General features: G+C 33.0%; 4 protein-coding genes and 2 long non-coding RNA genes across 9 annotated transcripts; 4 read left to right on the top strand and 2 right to left on the bottom strand.

The window, feature by feature from the left end:
• Positions 1 to 702: 702 nt before the first annotated feature.
• On the top strand, positions 703 to 2,275 carry AT1G22520 (MICOS complex subunit Mic10-like protein (DUF543); the record flags this gene model as incomplete). 2 transcript variants are annotated; one of them, NM_001160885.1, is made up of 5 exons in its annotated part: positions 831 to 1,074; positions 1,286 to 1,455; positions 1,528 to 1,556; positions 1,936 to 1,971; positions 2,079 to 2,253. In NM_001160885.1, the coding sequence occupies exons 1-5, from the start codon at positions 945 to 947 to the stop codon at positions 2,251 to 2,253; spliced, it is 540 nt and encodes a 179-aa protein (NP_001154357.1). In that variant the 5' UTR covers positions 831 to 944. The 2 variants fall into 2 exon arrangements, with proteins under 2 accessions (NP_564173.1, NP_001154357.1); NM_102101.4 differs by lacking the exon at positions 1,528 to 1,556 and having other exon boundaries at positions 703 to 1,074; positions 1,286 to 1,440; positions 1,936 to 2,275.
• Positions 2,276 to 2,416: 141 nt separating this feature from the next.
• Positions 2,417 to 4,431, top strand: AT1G22510 (E3 ubiquitin-protein ligase RNF170-like protein (DUF 1232)). Of its 2 annotated transcripts, none has more exons than NM_001198135.1 (5): positions 2,417 to 2,800; positions 3,085 to 3,284; positions 3,735 to 3,836; positions 3,981 to 4,032; positions 4,134 to 4,431. In NM_001198135.1, exons 1-5 carry the CDS (start codon positions 2,656 to 2,658, stop codon positions 4,244 to 4,246), a joined length of 612 nt encoding a protein of 203 aa, NP_001185064.1. In that variant the 5' UTR covers positions 2,417 to 2,655; the 3' UTR covers positions 4,247 to 4,431. The 2 variants fall into 2 exon arrangements, with proteins under 2 accessions (NP_001185064.1, NP_564172.1); NM_102100.3 differs by having other exon boundaries at positions 2,499 to 2,742; positions 4,134 to 4,430.
• On the bottom strand, positions 2,779 to 3,107 carry AT1G05757. Its single transcript, NR_138956.1, has one exon. It is a non-coding gene; the product is annotated as an other RNA (long non-coding RNA).
• Positions 4,349 to 5,773, bottom strand: ATL15 (RING/U-box superfamily protein). Its single transcript, NM_102099.2, has one exon. It carries the CDS (start codon positions 5,666 to 5,668, stop codon positions 4,523 to 4,525), a length of 1,146 nt encoding a protein of 381 aa, NP_173666.1. The 5' UTR covers positions 5,669 to 5,773; the 3' UTR covers positions 4,349 to 4,522.
• Positions 5,200 to 5,747, top strand: AT1G05753. Its single transcript, NR_138955.1, has one exon. It is a non-coding gene; the product is annotated as an other RNA (long non-coding RNA).
• Positions 5,774 to 14,443: 8,670 nt separating the features above from the next.
• AT1G22490 (basic helix-loop-helix (bHLH) DNA-binding superfamily protein) lies at positions 14,444 to 17,054 on the top strand. Of its 2 annotated transcripts, NM_102098.3 has the most exons (3): positions 14,444 to 15,197; positions 15,664 to 16,053; positions 16,715 to 17,054. In NM_102098.3, exons 1-3 carry the CDS (start codon positions 14,760 to 14,762, stop codon positions 16,799 to 16,801), a joined length of 915 nt encoding a protein of 304 aa, NP_564171.1. In that variant the 5' UTR covers positions 14,444 to 14,759; the 3' UTR covers positions 16,802 to 17,054. The 2 variants fall into 2 exon arrangements, with proteins under 2 accessions (NP_564171.1, NP_001320744.1); NM_001332550.1 differs by lacking the exon at positions 16,715 to 17,054 and having other exon boundaries at positions 14,624 to 15,197; positions 15,664 to 16,652.
• Positions 17,055 to 18,065: the final 1,011 nt, after the last annotated feature.

Below are 18,065 nucleotides of genomic sequence, written 5' to 3'. Positions count from 1 at the left end.
GACATGAAAAAGGGAAAGGCCTGCGATTCGACCACTTTTGCTCCACCGTTGGGGTCTCCAATTATTTTGCGCCTCTCAAAAATTGTTGTAAATCTATAGTATCCGCACAAGATTTGAGGTTAAAGGTTGCTAGCTTTTTTTTTGAGTCACGGACTCACGGTGGACAACATTTTAATCTGGTAATATAATGTTTCTGCATTAATCAACATTTTAATCTAAGATGTGAATGTGATATCATTTGGTTGAAATGAAAAATTCGTTCTTGGGATTATGATATTTGGATATACTCGGAGTCGACTATAAGTCTATAGTTATCAATACCTTTCTTCAGGTACTTACACATTTGTACGTCCGACTCTAAATACTATAGATTTTGCTGAAAACATAATTTGATATAGTATACACGTAAAATGAAACTTATCAGCTTCCGATATGTCTTCCGAGAAAGAAGATCTGATCTAGTGATCTGACAACTCCGTTTAGTCTCACTTGGCCACAAAATGCCAAATAATTAAATGAAGCAGTATTGAAAAATCAGGATCTTATGTCGAAAGCTGACCCAACAAGCACACAGTATCCAAAGAAAAAGCCTGTCTAAAGTTACAAAAAGGACTTATTATTATCACATGTATGCAATTTGCGTGTATAAGAATATTAAGAACTGGAGTGGAGTGACCATGCTAATAATATCTAGTGCATAGGTAGGGGCACATGCCATGCATGGACCAACACCACAACAAACGACCATGAGATATGAATGGCACACATGTACATTCCCTTCCAAAAAGAAAAAGCATAAGGCCCATTAATCGGCCCAATATTCTTCGCCTGCACAAAAAAAAAACCTCCAGATCGAAAAAAAATCGAGAAGCGAATAGCGGAAGAACAGAAAAAGGGAAATTCTGAGAATCAAATCGGAAAGGTAGAAGAATCGAGTCGGAAAAATGGAAACGACGAAGAGTAACAGCAGCGAGTCCGATGTCAACGCCAAATGGGACGCTTGTCTCGATCTCACTGCTCGTCGCTTTGTCTACTCTTCCCTCGGCGGCGCTTTCGCCGGTCTTCTCTTCTTCAGTTCGGTGTTTTCCAATATCCCCCACTTTATTCTTATGATTCAATTCCGTTCACATAGTGTTGATTACTGATTAGGTTTCTGGGTAGAGAAACTGAGAATTCATGATCATTTAGGGTTTTGAGTGTTGTTCCGATTTGAATCATTTAGGATTTATTAGGTTTAAATGGTTTTTTGTGTTTTGACGATTAATTGTTGCGTTGTGTGCCCTAGGGAGTCCGGTTACGAGATGGGCGTCGATTGCTTTTGGTGCTGGAATTGGTATTGGTTCTGCATACACAGATTGTTCTCGTGTTTTTGATGCGTCTTCTTCAACTTCAGCTACTTTATTAGCAGCTCCCAAGAGTACGGAGACTTCTGTATCTCAGGTTAGTCGGAATCTAGTTTTGTGGGATCGTTTTGTTCGTAACAGTTGAAGTTAGAAAAGATGCTAATTTAAGAGGGTTTCATAGTAGCTTAGAGGGAAATATGATTTGGAAGAATGGTTACAGATTTGTGAGAACATATGCATCTTTAGTTTTTAGCTCTTAATAGTTCAATATTCTGACCATTGACATGTAAGAGTTTTGTCGCTGTTGATCTTACGAGCAAAGAACAAATGCCTGATTGTATTGTGGCATAGAGTATCACGACTGGACTACGTATTGGAAATTAATGATTAGTAATCGGATATCTTACTTCATCACTATCATAGTTAGCAAGTTACTAGGTGTTTTGGTAGGTGCAAACATGTTTAATCTTGTTCCAATGTGTATGCATTTGGTCGAAAGCAAATCCGTTCATGTTTCTAGTCATCGAAGTCCTTACAAAGTAGAATCAAATTAGCTGAGTGTGTCTGTTTTTATCTTGTTGATTGATTACAGGCAGCAGAAGAGTGAAGACAACGAGGAAGCTTGGAGGTAAAAAACCAAACATTGATAGAGTTACATTACGAAATGGTAATTGATCTTGCAGGACAAGGCTTTTGAGATAACGCCATTGTTAAAAAAAAACTTTTGCTTCTCAGTGTGGTTTTGTACACTGATGTCAAAATTGTTAATGACCCACTCATTTTTTTTGTTTTGAAAAATCTTATGTTCTTTTACTTGAGAAATAATTCCTCCGGTTTGATTTGTTTGCCTCTACTGTTCCTTCATTCATCAAATAATCTCCTCACATATCGACTAAGTTACAGGTTTTAAGGATTAATGATATGTTTTTAGCTGCTACTAAATTGACTGATCGAGTAGTTTTAACAACTCAATCCATATTTTATCTAATTTATAATTTTAGTGTTGTTATTTTTTTCTGTTTTTGCGGCCTTAAATTAAAAATATACATATAATTAAACAAAGCCACCAACGCGTTAACAGGCATGGTTATTCACTCATCTTGATGACCTCAATTAGAAGCCTTTGAACGGCTCAGATTGCATATTTGTAGCCGCGTCTTAGCTTAATCTATTGCCACGTGTTTCCGATAATTATTTTCTTAATACTTAACTGCTACGGAAAAGTCATAATTAACACTCTATAGAGCTTCCGAAGAACGACGCTGCGACGAGAGAGACTAATAGCAGAGGAGGAAGACGAAGACGACAATGAATGCGCCACCGGAGAACGAACTTTGTTCGATATGCCATGGCCACTTCAACGCTCCTTGCCAATCCAATTGCTCTCACTGGTTCTGCGGTGCGATCTCCTTCTTATTTGCTTTCGTTTCTCCTTCTCTCGAATCGTTTCGGGATCGGTTATTAGTTTCAGTAGTCACAGAATTCGAGTGTAGCTAGCTTCTCTGAATCTTCGTTAGCTTCCTTTATGGGATCAAATCGAGTTGTGACGATCTTAATTTCGTTTTCCCCTGAAGCTTGGTTCCGTTTTCTAGACAATTTTGCTTTGGACTTGTAAATTAACTATTCAGAGTTGTTTTACTGGTAACATAAATTTTTAGATTTTGTTTGCTAAGTTTCCTAAGATTCTGTATGTTCACATAATATAGTGCATGAGATATAAACTCTAATTCTATCATTGTAGGGAACTGCATTATGCTAGTTTGGAGGCATGGATCTACATTACGGCCATGCAAATGTCCCTTGTGTCGTCGTCCGATAAGTTTGTTAGTTCCTTCTGAGGAAACAGTGAGAAGTCGGAATGATGCTACAGTTTCTGAGGTTCTTCATGATGTTGAAACTTACAACCGTGTCTTTGGTGGACAGTCAAGTGGCCTTATTCAGGTATGTTTTTGGTCTTTATCCACAAACTCTGGGATATCAAGCAGAGTATAACTGACTATAGCTAAGTTTGGTGATCAGTAGAGTAGTTGTTGAATGTTGAGGGTATGTACTTAAGAGTTTAACTAAGTAATTACATATTGGCTTAGCTCCTTAAGTGTGATACAAGGATATTTCAACTGTGGCTTACCAGTAAAACAAATTTTGCAGTTGAAGGATTTTAACTCTATGTGGGATTTATTTACATGTATAACTTATTGTTTTCTTTAACTCTATGGTGGTTTATTGGTTTTCTCATTGTTTTCATCGTGTTAGCTAGTGACGGATGGATGCTTTCGATTTCATCATCTTGTTGTTACTTTTTTACAAAGTCATGCTTCTCATAAGTTTGTCTACACATAAATCTAGAGTTTGCTGGAACGTTCTTACATGAAACTTCAATTTGTTTTGCAGAGGATGCAAGACCTTCCCTTCTTACTCCGAAGGTTGTTGCGAGAAATGATGGATCCACAAAGAACGCTTCCACTCGTCATCAGAGCTCGTGTTTATATTGCGGTTAGTTTAACACATTCATTACTTCTGGACCCTTATTAAGTAAATCTTCTGTGATTAAATGTTCACAACTTTGAGCACTTGATCACATCTGAACTAAAGAATGCTCTGACTAACACAAAATTCACTGCTTTTTATTTGATGCAGTTGATACTCAGTGCGATTTACATAATCAGCCCAATAGATATCATTCCGGAAGGTAATCCTCATTTCATCTCTTCAGTATATTCATACAATACACACACTCTTCTCTTCTATCAACATATTACTGACCAATACTTTGTATCGATTTCTTGTCAGGAGTCTTGGGGGTTATCGGTTTACTAGATGATCTTCTCATAGCCCTGATTTGTTTCCTCCATGTCGCTGCTCTCTACCGATCCGTTCTCTATTCCCGTCATGGTGGTTCGTGAACCTCTTTGAAGTTTTCACATCATTAATCATCACAGTTGAAGTACCATGGTTTACTTGTTTGACCCTATCTTTTTGACTGTTAGACTTAGGAAACTTGATTTGGATGATAAAACGAAATGGTCCTTTCCTTTATTACTATTTCAGTAACAGATGCATTATATTGGTGAAGGAATTGAATTTCTCATATAACATAAAGAAACTAGAAGAAAGAAAATACATATACAGATTTTCTTTATTTCAGAATATTCTTAATAACCCCAATAGTAGTAATTCGCCTAGACAGGGCTCGCATCGCCGGATTGAAGGTACGAACGCTCACCGGCATTTTTCTTCCCAGTAAATAACCGATCAAACGGTGACCTTATTGCTAGAAGCAAACCTTTAGGTGCACCAGCACGATCCTGATAATTACCACTAGCGTTGATAATCTCATCCGGAGACTGTATCGACCGGGTATGGTATGGAGGAGTTATAGAAAATGGTCTCCGGTCCAACCGACCGTCTTGATCAAACCGTTCAAAGTAGAAATAGTTCTTTTCAGTCCCTAGGCTTCCGGTTCTGAACCCTCTAACCGAGCTCCTTTCTTGAGGTAAGGCCAGTTGGCCTTTTGACCCTTGCTTTCCCAGGCTGGAGTTCACAAGCTGGTCATGTATCTCTTGTGGTAACCTCAGCGTATACCGGTCGAGATTCTCCTCCGGTTGGCCCGGTGAACTAGCCGGGCTGTACAATTCAGCTAGTTTCCAACCTGTAGACATGGATTTACGTGGCATGCTTTGGTTACCCGTCCAAGCCACTGAGTCAATCAACCGCTCGTCAGGTGAAGTTAAAACCCTTTTCCGGTTATCATCAATCGGCGTTCTGAGAGAGTTCTGACCGGTTTCTCTAGCTAAACCGGGTATCTCCGAAGAAACAGACTCACCCGGTACAGGAACGAGATTGGCTCGGCAAAGAGGACATGTGGTCTGAGAACGGAGCCAGGCATCAATGCAACCAGGATGAAACACGTGACAACACTGAGGAATCAAACGCAGCGTTTCGTCGTCCTCGAACTCGTTGAGACAAACGGGACACTCCAAAGCTTCTTTACCGATCCTCAACGTCTTCACTGTAGAGTAAGGAAACGTTGGAAACGTTTCTATAACAGACGCGTCTAGCCCAGGCTCCGTCGTTTGCCTCACGTTAAGCCAGTTTCCTGGACCACCACCGCTGTCCATCCCCAGAGCGTGCTGGAGACACCTCCTCATGTAGACGGAGATACATCCAAGTGCGAAGAAAACACTAACGAGTACGATCATGATTATAGCCGTGGTTGGACTGAACGATGTTCTTCCTTCATCATCAAACTCGCTGCTAGCGACAACGACCTCTAACAGTAGTAGCAAGAAAGAAGAGTAGAAGCTTACTCGTGACATGACCACCATCGATGGTTGCAAATGGTTTGACGATTTGATGGTGGAAGTAAGTACTTGGGCTTCCCGGTTTCATGAGGACCAAGGCTTTTACCGGTGAAGGAGCTTTATAAAATAAACAAAAGCCTCGTCGTTTATTTCTTTTTGTCTTGTTTTTTTTTGGCTTCGCGAAAGAAACCAAAAAAAGTGATGGTAAGATCATAGGAGATGATATTATAAGAACGTGTGATACATTAATTTAGGGGACGGTTTGCTTTGCTTAATGCCTACAAAGATGGTTGACTTTTCAGATCGTACAAAAGGCACTACTATTGATAAATTATATTATATCAACCAAGCAAATCTCTTATGAAGAGATATATATAATCCAAAAGTGAATTGTTGCGAATTGTGATGGTAAAATTTATGTTTTATAAACGAAACAAATTAGTCGGATAAATCATCATGTTTAGGAAGTGGTTTATGATCATTTATGTCATGCTAATTTGATATCCCAAGTTTGATTAAGTCCTTTAACAAAAAAAAAAAAGTTTGATCGAGTCTACGAGTTAGATCATTGAGGTTTTATATATATGGACATTTCTGTATTAAAATTTAAGATTTGTAGAACCGAAGCTCCACATATCTTTCGTAAAAATGACTAAAATCAATACGAGATCAAACTTATCTCTAATGAGTCAACTTTAACAAGACCTTGATGTGGTATTACCATTGTAGGTCAACGCAATTATACAATGATATTGTCGTAAATGTGATTAATAATTTAAGCAGTTGGTGATGTATACTTGCATCATGGTGATACCATGTTGTGATCACGTCGCTCTCCAACTAACTAGTTATTGATTAATATCTTTTATGGAATCAGTCTATATAATCATTCATATATCTGATCTCTTTGTTATGGATAATTAGTGGAGATTTGTATATCTTAATATGCGATGACTTAACCGACGGCCCGATATAATTAGATATATGGTCTTAGATAATGTGAGGTGATTTAACTTTCCCTTTCATTAGGACGATTTTCAACTCGAGAAATAAGACCTAAAGAGAAAATCAAATTAAGTGCTTATAAACAAAAACGACCTTTTTTTTTTATTCGGGCTATTTTTTTTGGCATTTCGGAGATATTTCAACTCATGAAAACTGGAGAAAAAAATCAATATGCAGTAGAAAAAAGTAAATTGTAAAAATCAATCGCCAACGCCCCCTTAAAAAAACTTTGTTTGGTATGCGATGAAAATCAAACAATCCCATATGTTACAGAAAAGTTGAACAAACGTGTTTTTTTTGTTGCCGTAAATTCATTTTGGAATCTCGATTTTATTCAAACAGAATTAAAAACGAAACCAAAATAGTAATAAGAAAGCATTTAATATACATACTTGTTTGTTTGTCAACATGTAATTTAATATACATTTTATAGTCGCACACCCCTATTTGTCTATGGATCGACAATTAAATGCCTTAACAATTTGCGAAAAAGACATATTATTAATCCATATTGATAATGATATATAAGTCTCAATCTTATCATCTTAAAACGTATTTTGTGGTGAAGGCTTTCGAGTTTCGAGTATGGTGTGACAATGTTTTTTTGGCTGTGTATAATTATTTATAATAGGTTTTTAACAAGTTTTTATTATATGATTTTTTTTCAAAATGAGGTTGTATGATTGTCAGACTAAAACGAGGTTATATGATTCTAACGAAAATACATATTATATTGTGGAACGCTAAAATAAATAAAAACATAATAAATTGTGGAACCACAAAATACTTCTAGAATCAAGTTTTGCTTTTTTCGGATATCAAATAGAATAAAAAAAGATTATACTTTTGACAAAAAACAGAAAAAGAGATTATACAAAATGGAATATTTTATGATGGTTTTTGGAAGTTTGAACTAAATTGAAGTATATCTCATGGAGTTTGTTTGTATGCAATTAGAAATATTTGTGGATTATATTCTCGTTTTTTGTCAGCATATATTAATTTTGATACTTAGCCATTACGAAAATTCCTATTTTCAAGAGTTACAGTGTTCGTGTACAATTTTTGATATGTCATCTTATGGCAGCACGCTAGCTCTTTCATAAACCACAAAAACTTTGTTACAATTTTCTTAAAATGTACACTACAAAAAAAAAAAAAATTATTTAAAAATAGTTATAATATTTTTAAAAATTTCAATGCTAAAAGTTTAGAACACTCATTTGAATGTGAAAAAGAAATAGGAAGATATTATTTCCGATATTTTTGGAGTGATCACGTAACTAAAAATTGTTTTGTTCGATACTAACAAGAGCATTAGCATATAAAAAACGCCAATATTTACGAAAAAATTCAACAAATTAGAAGCGGATTTAAAGTTTAATAGTTTATGCATCAAAGAATCATTGATGTAGAACCACGTATTTCGATCTCATTCGCTGATATTTTTTATGAACAAAAATTTACTTTCAACAGTTAGTTGTCGAGTTATTAATCATATATTTGGTACTTTAACAATAAATAGGAAAGATATCAGGAGTCGTTTTTCTTTTATAGTTAAAGGTCTATTTCAATGTCATTCAACATTCCTAATGATAATAGATTTATTTTTTTAAGTATGATTTTGGTATGCATGATATTGTGTTTTTATGATGTGTTTTTGTTGGTCTTTCAACTGATCTTTTTCTTTGAAAACCTCTATAAATAAGTTTTCTTGACTGTTAACTTTAAATATATGCATCGTATAATTATAATTTGTGTAAATCATTTAAATTGTTATAGTCTTGTAGACAAACTGACTAGCTAAAGTATTGATAATTATTATATATGCATCATATGATGATCTAAAGTTTGGCTCCGTTTATCCTGCAATCTGCATTGCTTGTTTTTACTTGTTCAATATTTTGGTTATTCCCTTTGATTAGTTTGTTGCCTATATTTTCATTCCAAATCGACCCAAAAGAATTTGATCATTGGTAAAGAAAAATGGTAGAAAAACTGATTTAAGTCGTATAAAGAAAGAAACGGAGGAAACTGACAGCTTTGGAAGCATAAAAGCCCAATAATTAAGAAACTTTTATAGCCAAATAAGCCCAATCATTTAACGCAAGCCTTAGTTACACTTCCTTAGTAATCATGAGGGTCAAATGGCGAATGGAATTTTGAGTTAAAGGACGAATGAAATCTATATGTTTAATTTGAATGAAACGGCGAATGAATTTGTTAAGTCAAACAAAAAAAATTGTGAAAGCAAAATTTAAGTTCATGAGATCAATAAATCCGAAAATGGTTCAAATGTCTTGCTACATATAAAATGTATATGAAATTGCAGTTTCAAAATATAAGAATCTAAATCGATAGAAATCCAGATTTAGACCAATGAACTTCGGATATTCAAAATTCATTTAGTGTATTTGTAAAAGAAAAATTAAGGTATTTGTATAAAAATACATTGGAAAAAAAAATCATCAACTTACAAATGCATAATACACATAAAAATTCAATTTTATTATGAACTTTAAAAATACATATCTTCTAAGAATATACCAAAAACAAAAGGGAAATTAAAATATACGGAAACTGAGATCGGCTTGAGAGTAGATATGAACATTGGTCAGGAGGAAGGATTACAAAGACTCACTTATGTTTTTATTTTTCCAGTAACTGATATTGCTTAGAAATAGTACACATACATACACTATTTACTATGATAAATAATTGAACTGTCTTTCTTTTGTTCACAAAAAAATAATTGAACTGTAATATAGAGTTATTGGATGCTGTTCAGCTATGGAAATCTAACCCTACAAATCTATTTGTATAGTTACAGATGTACCATTTCCTTCTTCTTTTTTAATAATAAAATGATGTACCATTTCTATATAATACAATGAGGATGTGTATAGTGTTGAAAGCCTAGCTATTTGAATAGAATACATTTAATTCAATCATCCACTACTTGACCCAATCTCGTACTTTGTTTTCTATATAAGAGGCACGTAAGGTAAGATCAATCCCGCATATGTTTTCTTCAATGAGACAGGTAAGCTATTTATAAAAACTAACTTCATCTCTTTGCTTGATTAGTTATTTTCCATCGCGTATAAACCGAACCGGAATGGACCAGTCCAGTATGTCACATCACAACATCTCTATGACAATTACAAAAAACAACAAAAATACATGAAAGCACAAAAAATTACTAAATTTTGACATCATACTTAATTTTGAATAAATTGAATAGTGTGTTTGAAATTTTGAATGTGATTTAATATAGCATAGAAGTATAAGTATGCGCACATTCTGCTCATATCTACACAAATGTATGTGTTATCTTACTTTGCCGTCAAAATGCTAAACCAATAAAATTTGATGTATACTAAAAAGAACAGATACTTTAAAATTAGTAGTACTACATAAAAGACAACTTTTAGAAAGTTCAAACCCGTATATGTGACTATTATACTCATAAATTTTCGGAATGGCCGAATAAACTCCTTGTTGATTACTATATGCTGATTATGATTATGATTATGATTACAATTTTAACACTACAAATAATAAACTGATTAGGTCGAATCAGATGATAGGGGAATGACGTGGCAGTTGAAGAGTAAAAAGTAAAAATAAAGAAGTAACGTAAACTGTTTGGAAGCGAATCTTGAAGTCCTCGAGTCACTCCAACTGCAAACTTTCAACATTTCACAGAATTTTAGGTACCAACATCCCCGGTTTTCTCGGGAATCTCAATTACATCAAATTTTAATTTAACCATTAAACAATCTTTTAAAAATGATTATATTCTCGATCGCATTATAAAACAGATTAAAATGTCATGTTTTGGATAGAATTGGAAATACAAAATATGATTATTGCGTATACACAAGCCTATCAAACTCCTTTCCAAACGCGTTAGATATTTGCGATCTTTTATCGGGTCGGCACTAATGTCATTATTATCCTAATTATTGAATTAGATTTGTCTCCTACTAATATGAACGCAGCTTAGGGGTTAGTATGCAGTTCGATTTTTTTTGTTTTTTAGCTCAAGAGAAATAAAAAATGGATTGTAAGTTTGTATACATAGTTAAGCTTAATATGATGGTGACCTCTATTGGAATTTAGCATTCTATAGCGTAAAGAAGAAGTATAACTAGATATGGAAAGTTTTCACTAAAACAAAACGAAATTTATATAGATACTGTAAAAAAATAAATGAAAAAGGGATTATTATTAGAGCAAAGTAGGACCGATGATCATTAATCTAGTTTTAATTATTATTAGCAAAGTTAATTAATATTATGAGAATCTCATAAGGAATTGATCCGGGCAAGTACACGATACTGTATATCTCATGTTAGAATTCCAGGCAGCGAGATTTACGGTTAAACCACATGCTAATGTTTTTTTTTCTTTTTTCTTTTGTTTTGTTAAAGTTTCTTTACTACTTAAAAAAATTTATTTTTAACATAGAACAACGACGACGTTTTTAGTAGGATGCTTAACTAATTTTTTTTTATAAAAAAAAAAAAATTATCTTCTATAAACAATTCTTAAACCTCTAAAACGCTGATTTCACAGTCACAGCAATTCAATTCTCAATTGAAACGTTGAAAATGTGTTAGTTTTTTCATTCAGTGACTAAATATAACTTATGCCAAAAGAATGATTTAGTCCCGTATATCAATAAATAAGAAATATATGTTTTCGTTGGTGAACAGTTCCTTGAAGTATTTTCTGCCAAAAGTTAAGCTTGTTTGTATTATATAAATTAAAATATAGTATGTGACCTTAGAACCAGTGATAAAATATTGCAAATTTATTTAAACGAAAAAACAAACCATGAACCAATAATAGAGAAGAAATATGAGAGTCTACTGACAACCACAGTAATAAAAAAAAATCATGAATTCACAGATCTTACGTATTGTAATACATTAGTGAAATATGAGAGTCTCCTTAATAGAGTTAAAATGGAAATCTCCAAATTAAACTTATTTCATTTTGGAGTTAAAAATGGAAATATCCAAATTAAACTTATTTATTTTAAAATTAAAAATGAGTTAGATAAATAAAGAAACATACTATACTATTAATATTATTACGTAGATAATCAAACATTACTAGACCAAAAATCCCGGAAATACATTGAACAGTCAAGAAAAGCCAATAACATCTAAGTAATAAGTGGATTCCTACCATAAATTTAAAATGATAAATAAACTAACTAAGGCATAGGAACAGCATCTAATCAAATAATAAAACAAGAGAATAATGGGTTAATGTATATTAGATAGTGATTTGAACACGTTAGAATCGATAAGTATGCAATTAATTAGCATAGGCGGCATAGAACTATTGAAGAAGATACAATGGCTAGTCTATAGATATAATCAAACATACTATAATCTTAATTAGTAGAACAGAAAATAAAGTCCAACCAAAACATCTATTTTAGTTTTTGTTTGTTTAGGATTAAAGATAACTATTTAATTTAAGTCTGTTAACAGTGTAATATATTGAAATATACGTCATTAATGAGTGTTGTAATAAAATGTAAACACAAAGATGAAGAAAAAGCTAACAGTGATAACTGAAATGATTCGGAGGATGCATGAGAAAACAAGCCCATTGGAAAATTGTAAGCTGTGTTCTTGGAAAAGTACTTGAGAGTTGAGAGACAAGAAAAATAGAAGCTTGTGAGGTTACATGGACTTTTCTGGACATATGCTCATGGCTTCTCCTCTCAATTGTTTTTACTTTTTTCAGAAAAGAAAAAACATCTCTTTAAACGTCTGCATCAAAAACAAAACTCTGCTATGATCGATAGAAAATAAATATCACTCGTGCGAAAATATCTACATGTTAAACGATGAACTAAAATGATTAAAAAGTAATAAACATAAAGGATGATCGAAACAAATTTTTAAATATTAAATAATAATCGACCAATTAATTTTGAGTTTGATGATGTACAAATAACATTAGGTACACGTATTCAAAGGAGACAAGATTACTATAGCTTAAATTCAATTTGAAGTGCATACAACAAGATTCTTTGTATCATCATGAAAAGTTTGTCCTGCAGTTTTATGTTCACATATTATTTATTTTTTCGGCAAATTGGTTCAGATTTTAAGATTCCAAGTGTCCGACCAAATTTGATTACAAAACGCAGCCTAGTCACATCTATCTAATTCTTTAAATTTTGTTTTCATATCAAAATTGATTTCTACTATTATATATTCCCAGAGTGATTAGATCAGAATAATCAAAAGATGCCACCTAATTTATATACATAACTTTTTTGGTTTTTGATGTTGAAAAGTAGTGACAAAAGATTTTTAATAGACCATCATTTTATAACATGCAAGTAAATATCTCGATTTAAATATATTTTTAATAACATCACGAAACAAATTTGTTAAAACCTGACATAAAGTGATCCCCACCGGCCAAAATAAATCTTCTATTGGTTGTGTATTTTCTGACAAACATTTGTTTTAAAGATTTTTAATTTTAATCGGATACTTAACCATATATTTGATATGGAAATACATTATATTTTTGTTTAAAGTAAAATAATAGAACATGAGTGTAACTAGACGACCCCCAACCTGCAAACAGATTATTTGGTCTTGTGGACTGGTCTACTACTATCTCACGTGCAAACTTGACGCTGCAATGTATACATTTATCTATATGCATCTATGTATCTAAATAGTAATTAGTAACCATAGATAATGGATCTAATTCCACGAAGTTGGATAGATATTCTAAGGTAATATCTGGTAGAATTTTAATTTTCAAACCAAAAAAATTGTTACCAGATGTGAATGCGTAGAACTAAAAATTAATTGGCGTAGACCGTCCTAACTGGAAACTCAAATAACTTTGTTTACAAGTAGCATGTAACTGTATATATATAATGCTTTAGAATTTTTATGGTCCAATTGAAAATTTCACATTTTCGTTTTATTGTATCACTCACTTGTCCGACTGACGTAGAATTGCACGTCTTAATTTTTTTTTGGCGAAAACGCTAATCCGCAACAAAAAAATTTGTTAAAGTAGTCCGTAACTTTTTTTTTGGTTAAAGTAATCCGCAACATGACATATTAGTACTAACGAACTATTGTTTTTTCTATTAATTTTTTGCTATATTTAGAATTTTAAGTAGTTTAGCCATCACCATCTGTGTATCCTTACACTATACATATTCGGAAAAACTCGAAAGAGGTTTTAACTGGTTATGATCACCACCAGCAGTCCAGCACCAGTTTTCTTTCACTCGAACGTCAATATAAATTCACTGCCCACTATATCAGCTTTACCATTTCTTAATAAATTATTTATTATTTATTTGATTTTGAACTAAGAAAGATTATGGGTTTTTAGGAATAGTTCCAAACAATTAACATCTTAATAATAAAATTACTATATAATAAAACTAATTTATATTAAAAACATTATGAACAATTTTTTTCTTTATTTTCTTAACCTCTAATTATTATGAACAAGTTATTTAAATACAATTGGGATGATTATTACAAGTGCACTTTATATCTCCTTTTCAGTGTTTTTTATATATATATTGGTGACAAATACATCTTTTCTTTAGTTTTATTTTTCTTTTCGTTTTTGATCTCTGCGGGAGCATTTATTTTTGGTCAACTGTGAGAGCATCAAAAAAAAAAAAAAAAAAATTAATAGCCTCACAAAGCTTCTCTCAATTCCCTTTTTAAATAAATCACACCACTTTGTTTGATCCTCATATTTCGGTTTTCACTCTCATATCTTTCTTTTGTATATTTATTTTTGTTGAAGATTCACTCTCCTATTCTTCCTCCATGCCGGTGAGTTCTTGAGAATTTAATATTTTGTAAATCAATTTACAAAAAATCTTCATATAACTAATACCATGCTTAGTTTCCTTTAGTGGGCTTAACCCTTTTGCCTTTATTTCCCCCTCGAGACAAAAAGGAGAGCGACAAACACTTCCTGTCTAAATTTTGTTTTCTCTCCTTCTCTCTCCCTCTCTCGGTTTCTCAATCTTTCTTATTTTTTCCATAATTCTGAATTTTTCTTTTCAACAATCTCCGGCTAAAAAATGCCCTTAGAGGCTGTCGTATACCCGCAAGATCCATTCGGATATCTCTCCAATTGCAAAGATTTTATGTTCCACGACTTATACTCTCAAGAAGAGTTCGTAGCTCAAGATACGAAGAACAACATTGATAAGTTAGGGCATGAACAGAGCTTTGTGGAACAAGGTAAGGAGGACGATCATCAATGGCGAGACTATCATCAGTATCCTTTGTTGATCCCTTCGTTGGGAGAAGAGCTTGGTCTTACCGCCATTGATGTGGAGAGTCATCCTCCTCCACAGCACCGGAGGAAGAGGAGGAGAACGAGAAACTGCAAGAACAAGGAAGAGATCGAGAACCAGAGAATGACTCACATCGCCGTCGAGAGAAATCGCCGGAAACAGATGAACGAGTATCTGGCTGTGCTCCGTTCTCTAATGCCGTCGTCGTATGCTCAAAGAGTAACTTACTAATTCAATGTTTATATATGCTATATATCATTTGGTCAGGGTCATTCTTAGGTATATGTGTCTTTGTTTTATTACTTGCTTGGCTGTAGTACTCATTTCTCCATAATATATTAACACAAAAGAATAGAATGAAAATGACTGAGAATATATATTGATGTTTTTATACAATATATTAACAAGAAAATCCACCGTAAATATGGAAGGGTGACGCGTTTATATACATACTAATAATCTTTGCTGTTACATATTTTAATGTATTTTTTAAAATAAAATATTATGTGTCACCAAAAATTAGAACGAGTATGATTGAGAATATTGGGATATGTTTTAGAACAATTTCGTAATAAACTTAAGCAATTAGCAATGATACGTGTGTGTGTATATTTATACATTCAAAGATTTTTTCAATCTTTATGATAACTATATGATCTGACATGAGCGGGTTTTGGTGGTAAAGGGAGATCAAGCGTCGATAGTAGGAGGAGCTATAAACTACGTGAAGGAGTTAGAGCATATTTTACAATCTATGGAGCCGAAGAGAACTAGGACTCATGATCCCAAAGGAGACAAGACTAGCACTAGCTCGTTAGTGGGTCCATTCACAGATTTTTTCAGCTTCCCACAATATTCTACAAAGTCATCATCAGATGTACCGGAAAGCTCATCTTCACCGGCGGAGATAGAGGTTACGGTGGCAGAAAGCCATGCGAACATCAAGATAATGACGAAGAAGAAACCGAGGCAGCTTCTTAAGCTCATAACTTCTTTACAAAGCCTAAGGCTCACTCTTCTTCATCTCAATGTCACCACTCTCCACAACTCCATTCTCTACTCCATCAGCGTCAGGGTACGTACATTTTCAACTTCTCATCATTACTTTGTTTGCTTTTGGGGTAATCATGAGATTAAAGTGAGTAATGACTGTGTGTGTGGTGCATATGGTTTCACTTTGTTGATTTATTTTTTTGTCTCTTATTGTTGGGGGGAAATTTTGGATTAGTACTATTGTGGTTATGCCTGGGCTTTAAAAAGGTTGTGAAGAAAAATTAAAATCATTCTCTTTGTTTTTTTCTTACCTCCTTTGGGTACTTAGGGCTGGGGCCTCAATAGTTGTGGGTCAAACTCATAATCATCATTTTGATTATTATTTTTGTCAATAATAAATTGCGTATCTTAATCGTGCCTGTAAGAATCAGGGGACCAACCTAAAGAAACGAAACACGAATATGTGTCTATCTATATCCACGAATTGTATACGTGGTGTTGTGTATTTATATATGTTTATGTATATGTTTATGTACTGTGGATATATGTTCGGTGGTCACATAATTGTAGATGAGATATGTACGGACAACGAAGTGAGTCCACCATTTGTTTCAGGAGATATTTAGCAAATAGAAAGATATTTTGTTATAGTTATCTACATCCTTCTAATTTTGTTTGTTGCAACTTTTTTCAAGAATTGTTATGTATATCTTTATTTCTTAAGAGAAAATGTGTTGGTTCAGGTTGAAGAAGGAAGCCAACTGAATACCGTGGACGACATTGCAACAGCTTTGAATCAAACCATAAGGAGGATTCAAGAAGAGACATAATTCAGCAAATAGATTATAATTAACTTGTTTTATTTTTATTTTATTTTGAAATAACTGAAATCAGTTTTCTAATTTTTTTTTTTTTTCACTATTCCTCTAATCCTCCCTATGTAAGTTGCATTTTTGTCTCTTGTAATGAATCAATGGTCATAAAGATCTGAACAAAAAAATTGAATAAAAGAAAATGGTTTAAGTCGATAAGTATGTGACATTGGGCGCTAATAGCCGTTAGGCCTACGCCTAATGTACTTCTCAGTGTTTTTAGGGTTGTGTTTAGTGTATAATTATAATGATTAATAGTATGATTGATTAATTTTTGAATTTATTTTCTTCAAAGATGAATTCGTCTTTTTCTAGAACTTTTAAAGTTTGTGGGTTCAACTTTTAATCCGTTAATCACTAAATTTTAGCATGCTCCTACGATAGTGGAGGTTATACCTTTGGCTTTGAATGCAAACAAATTCTTTCTATCTAGTAACCCAAGAAAATAAAATTGAAAATAAAAAATTTGATATACAAGGTTGTATCTTTATTATAAAAAAAAACATTTAGCCGACCATAACACACATGTATAACTAACTATTCGTGGGAAATCAAACTATTTTCACCTCGATATATGAACCATATGATGGACAACTTACAAACCCACTAAACCTTCCAAAAGGACCAAAACTAAGTAAATATTTTGAATATACGTAGTTTAGTATAGTTCAAGTTTAAAACCTTATTTTTGAAGTGGATGATCATCCTCATTTAACATACTTTTTAATTATCCAACATTGGTCTAAGAATATATTACCAAGGCTTTTCAAGAAAAAGATCAAAATGTAAAATTTTCTTTTATCAAGTTAAAAAATAAAATAAAAATTATTCGTTTAGAAAAGAAACTAAGCAAGAATCAAAATTAAAAACTCGCTAGTACTTCACAAAAAAAAGAATAAAAATGATTTTCTCTGTAACATCAAACTCTTAAAAGATTATTTCTTGGTAATATATATTTTATTTAAAGTTAAAGTAAGGGAAGAAAAAACCAAAAAAATACATAATAAGATTTGTTTACCAATTACCGGATTTATTTTTCAGCGATAGCATGTGAAAAGATTTAACAAAAAAAAAGATAGCATGTGAAAAGAAAAGAAAAAACTGAGCGGTGATCATAATAACAAACAATGTTTTGTAGATAAATTGGAACACAAAATCAGCGGTACGTGTGAATCATGGAAGAAGAGAGATGATGATCATTGTCTTATCATGAAGACCCATC

The sequence above is a fragment of the Arabidopsis thaliana genome (genome assembly GCF_000001735.4).
Source record: "Arabidopsis thaliana chromosome 1 sequence".
In the NCBI taxonomy this organism is placed as follows: Eukaryota; Viridiplantae; Streptophyta; class Magnoliopsida; order Brassicales; family Brassicaceae; genus Arabidopsis; species Arabidopsis thaliana.
This window is presented reverse-complemented; position numbering and strand designations above follow the sequence as displayed.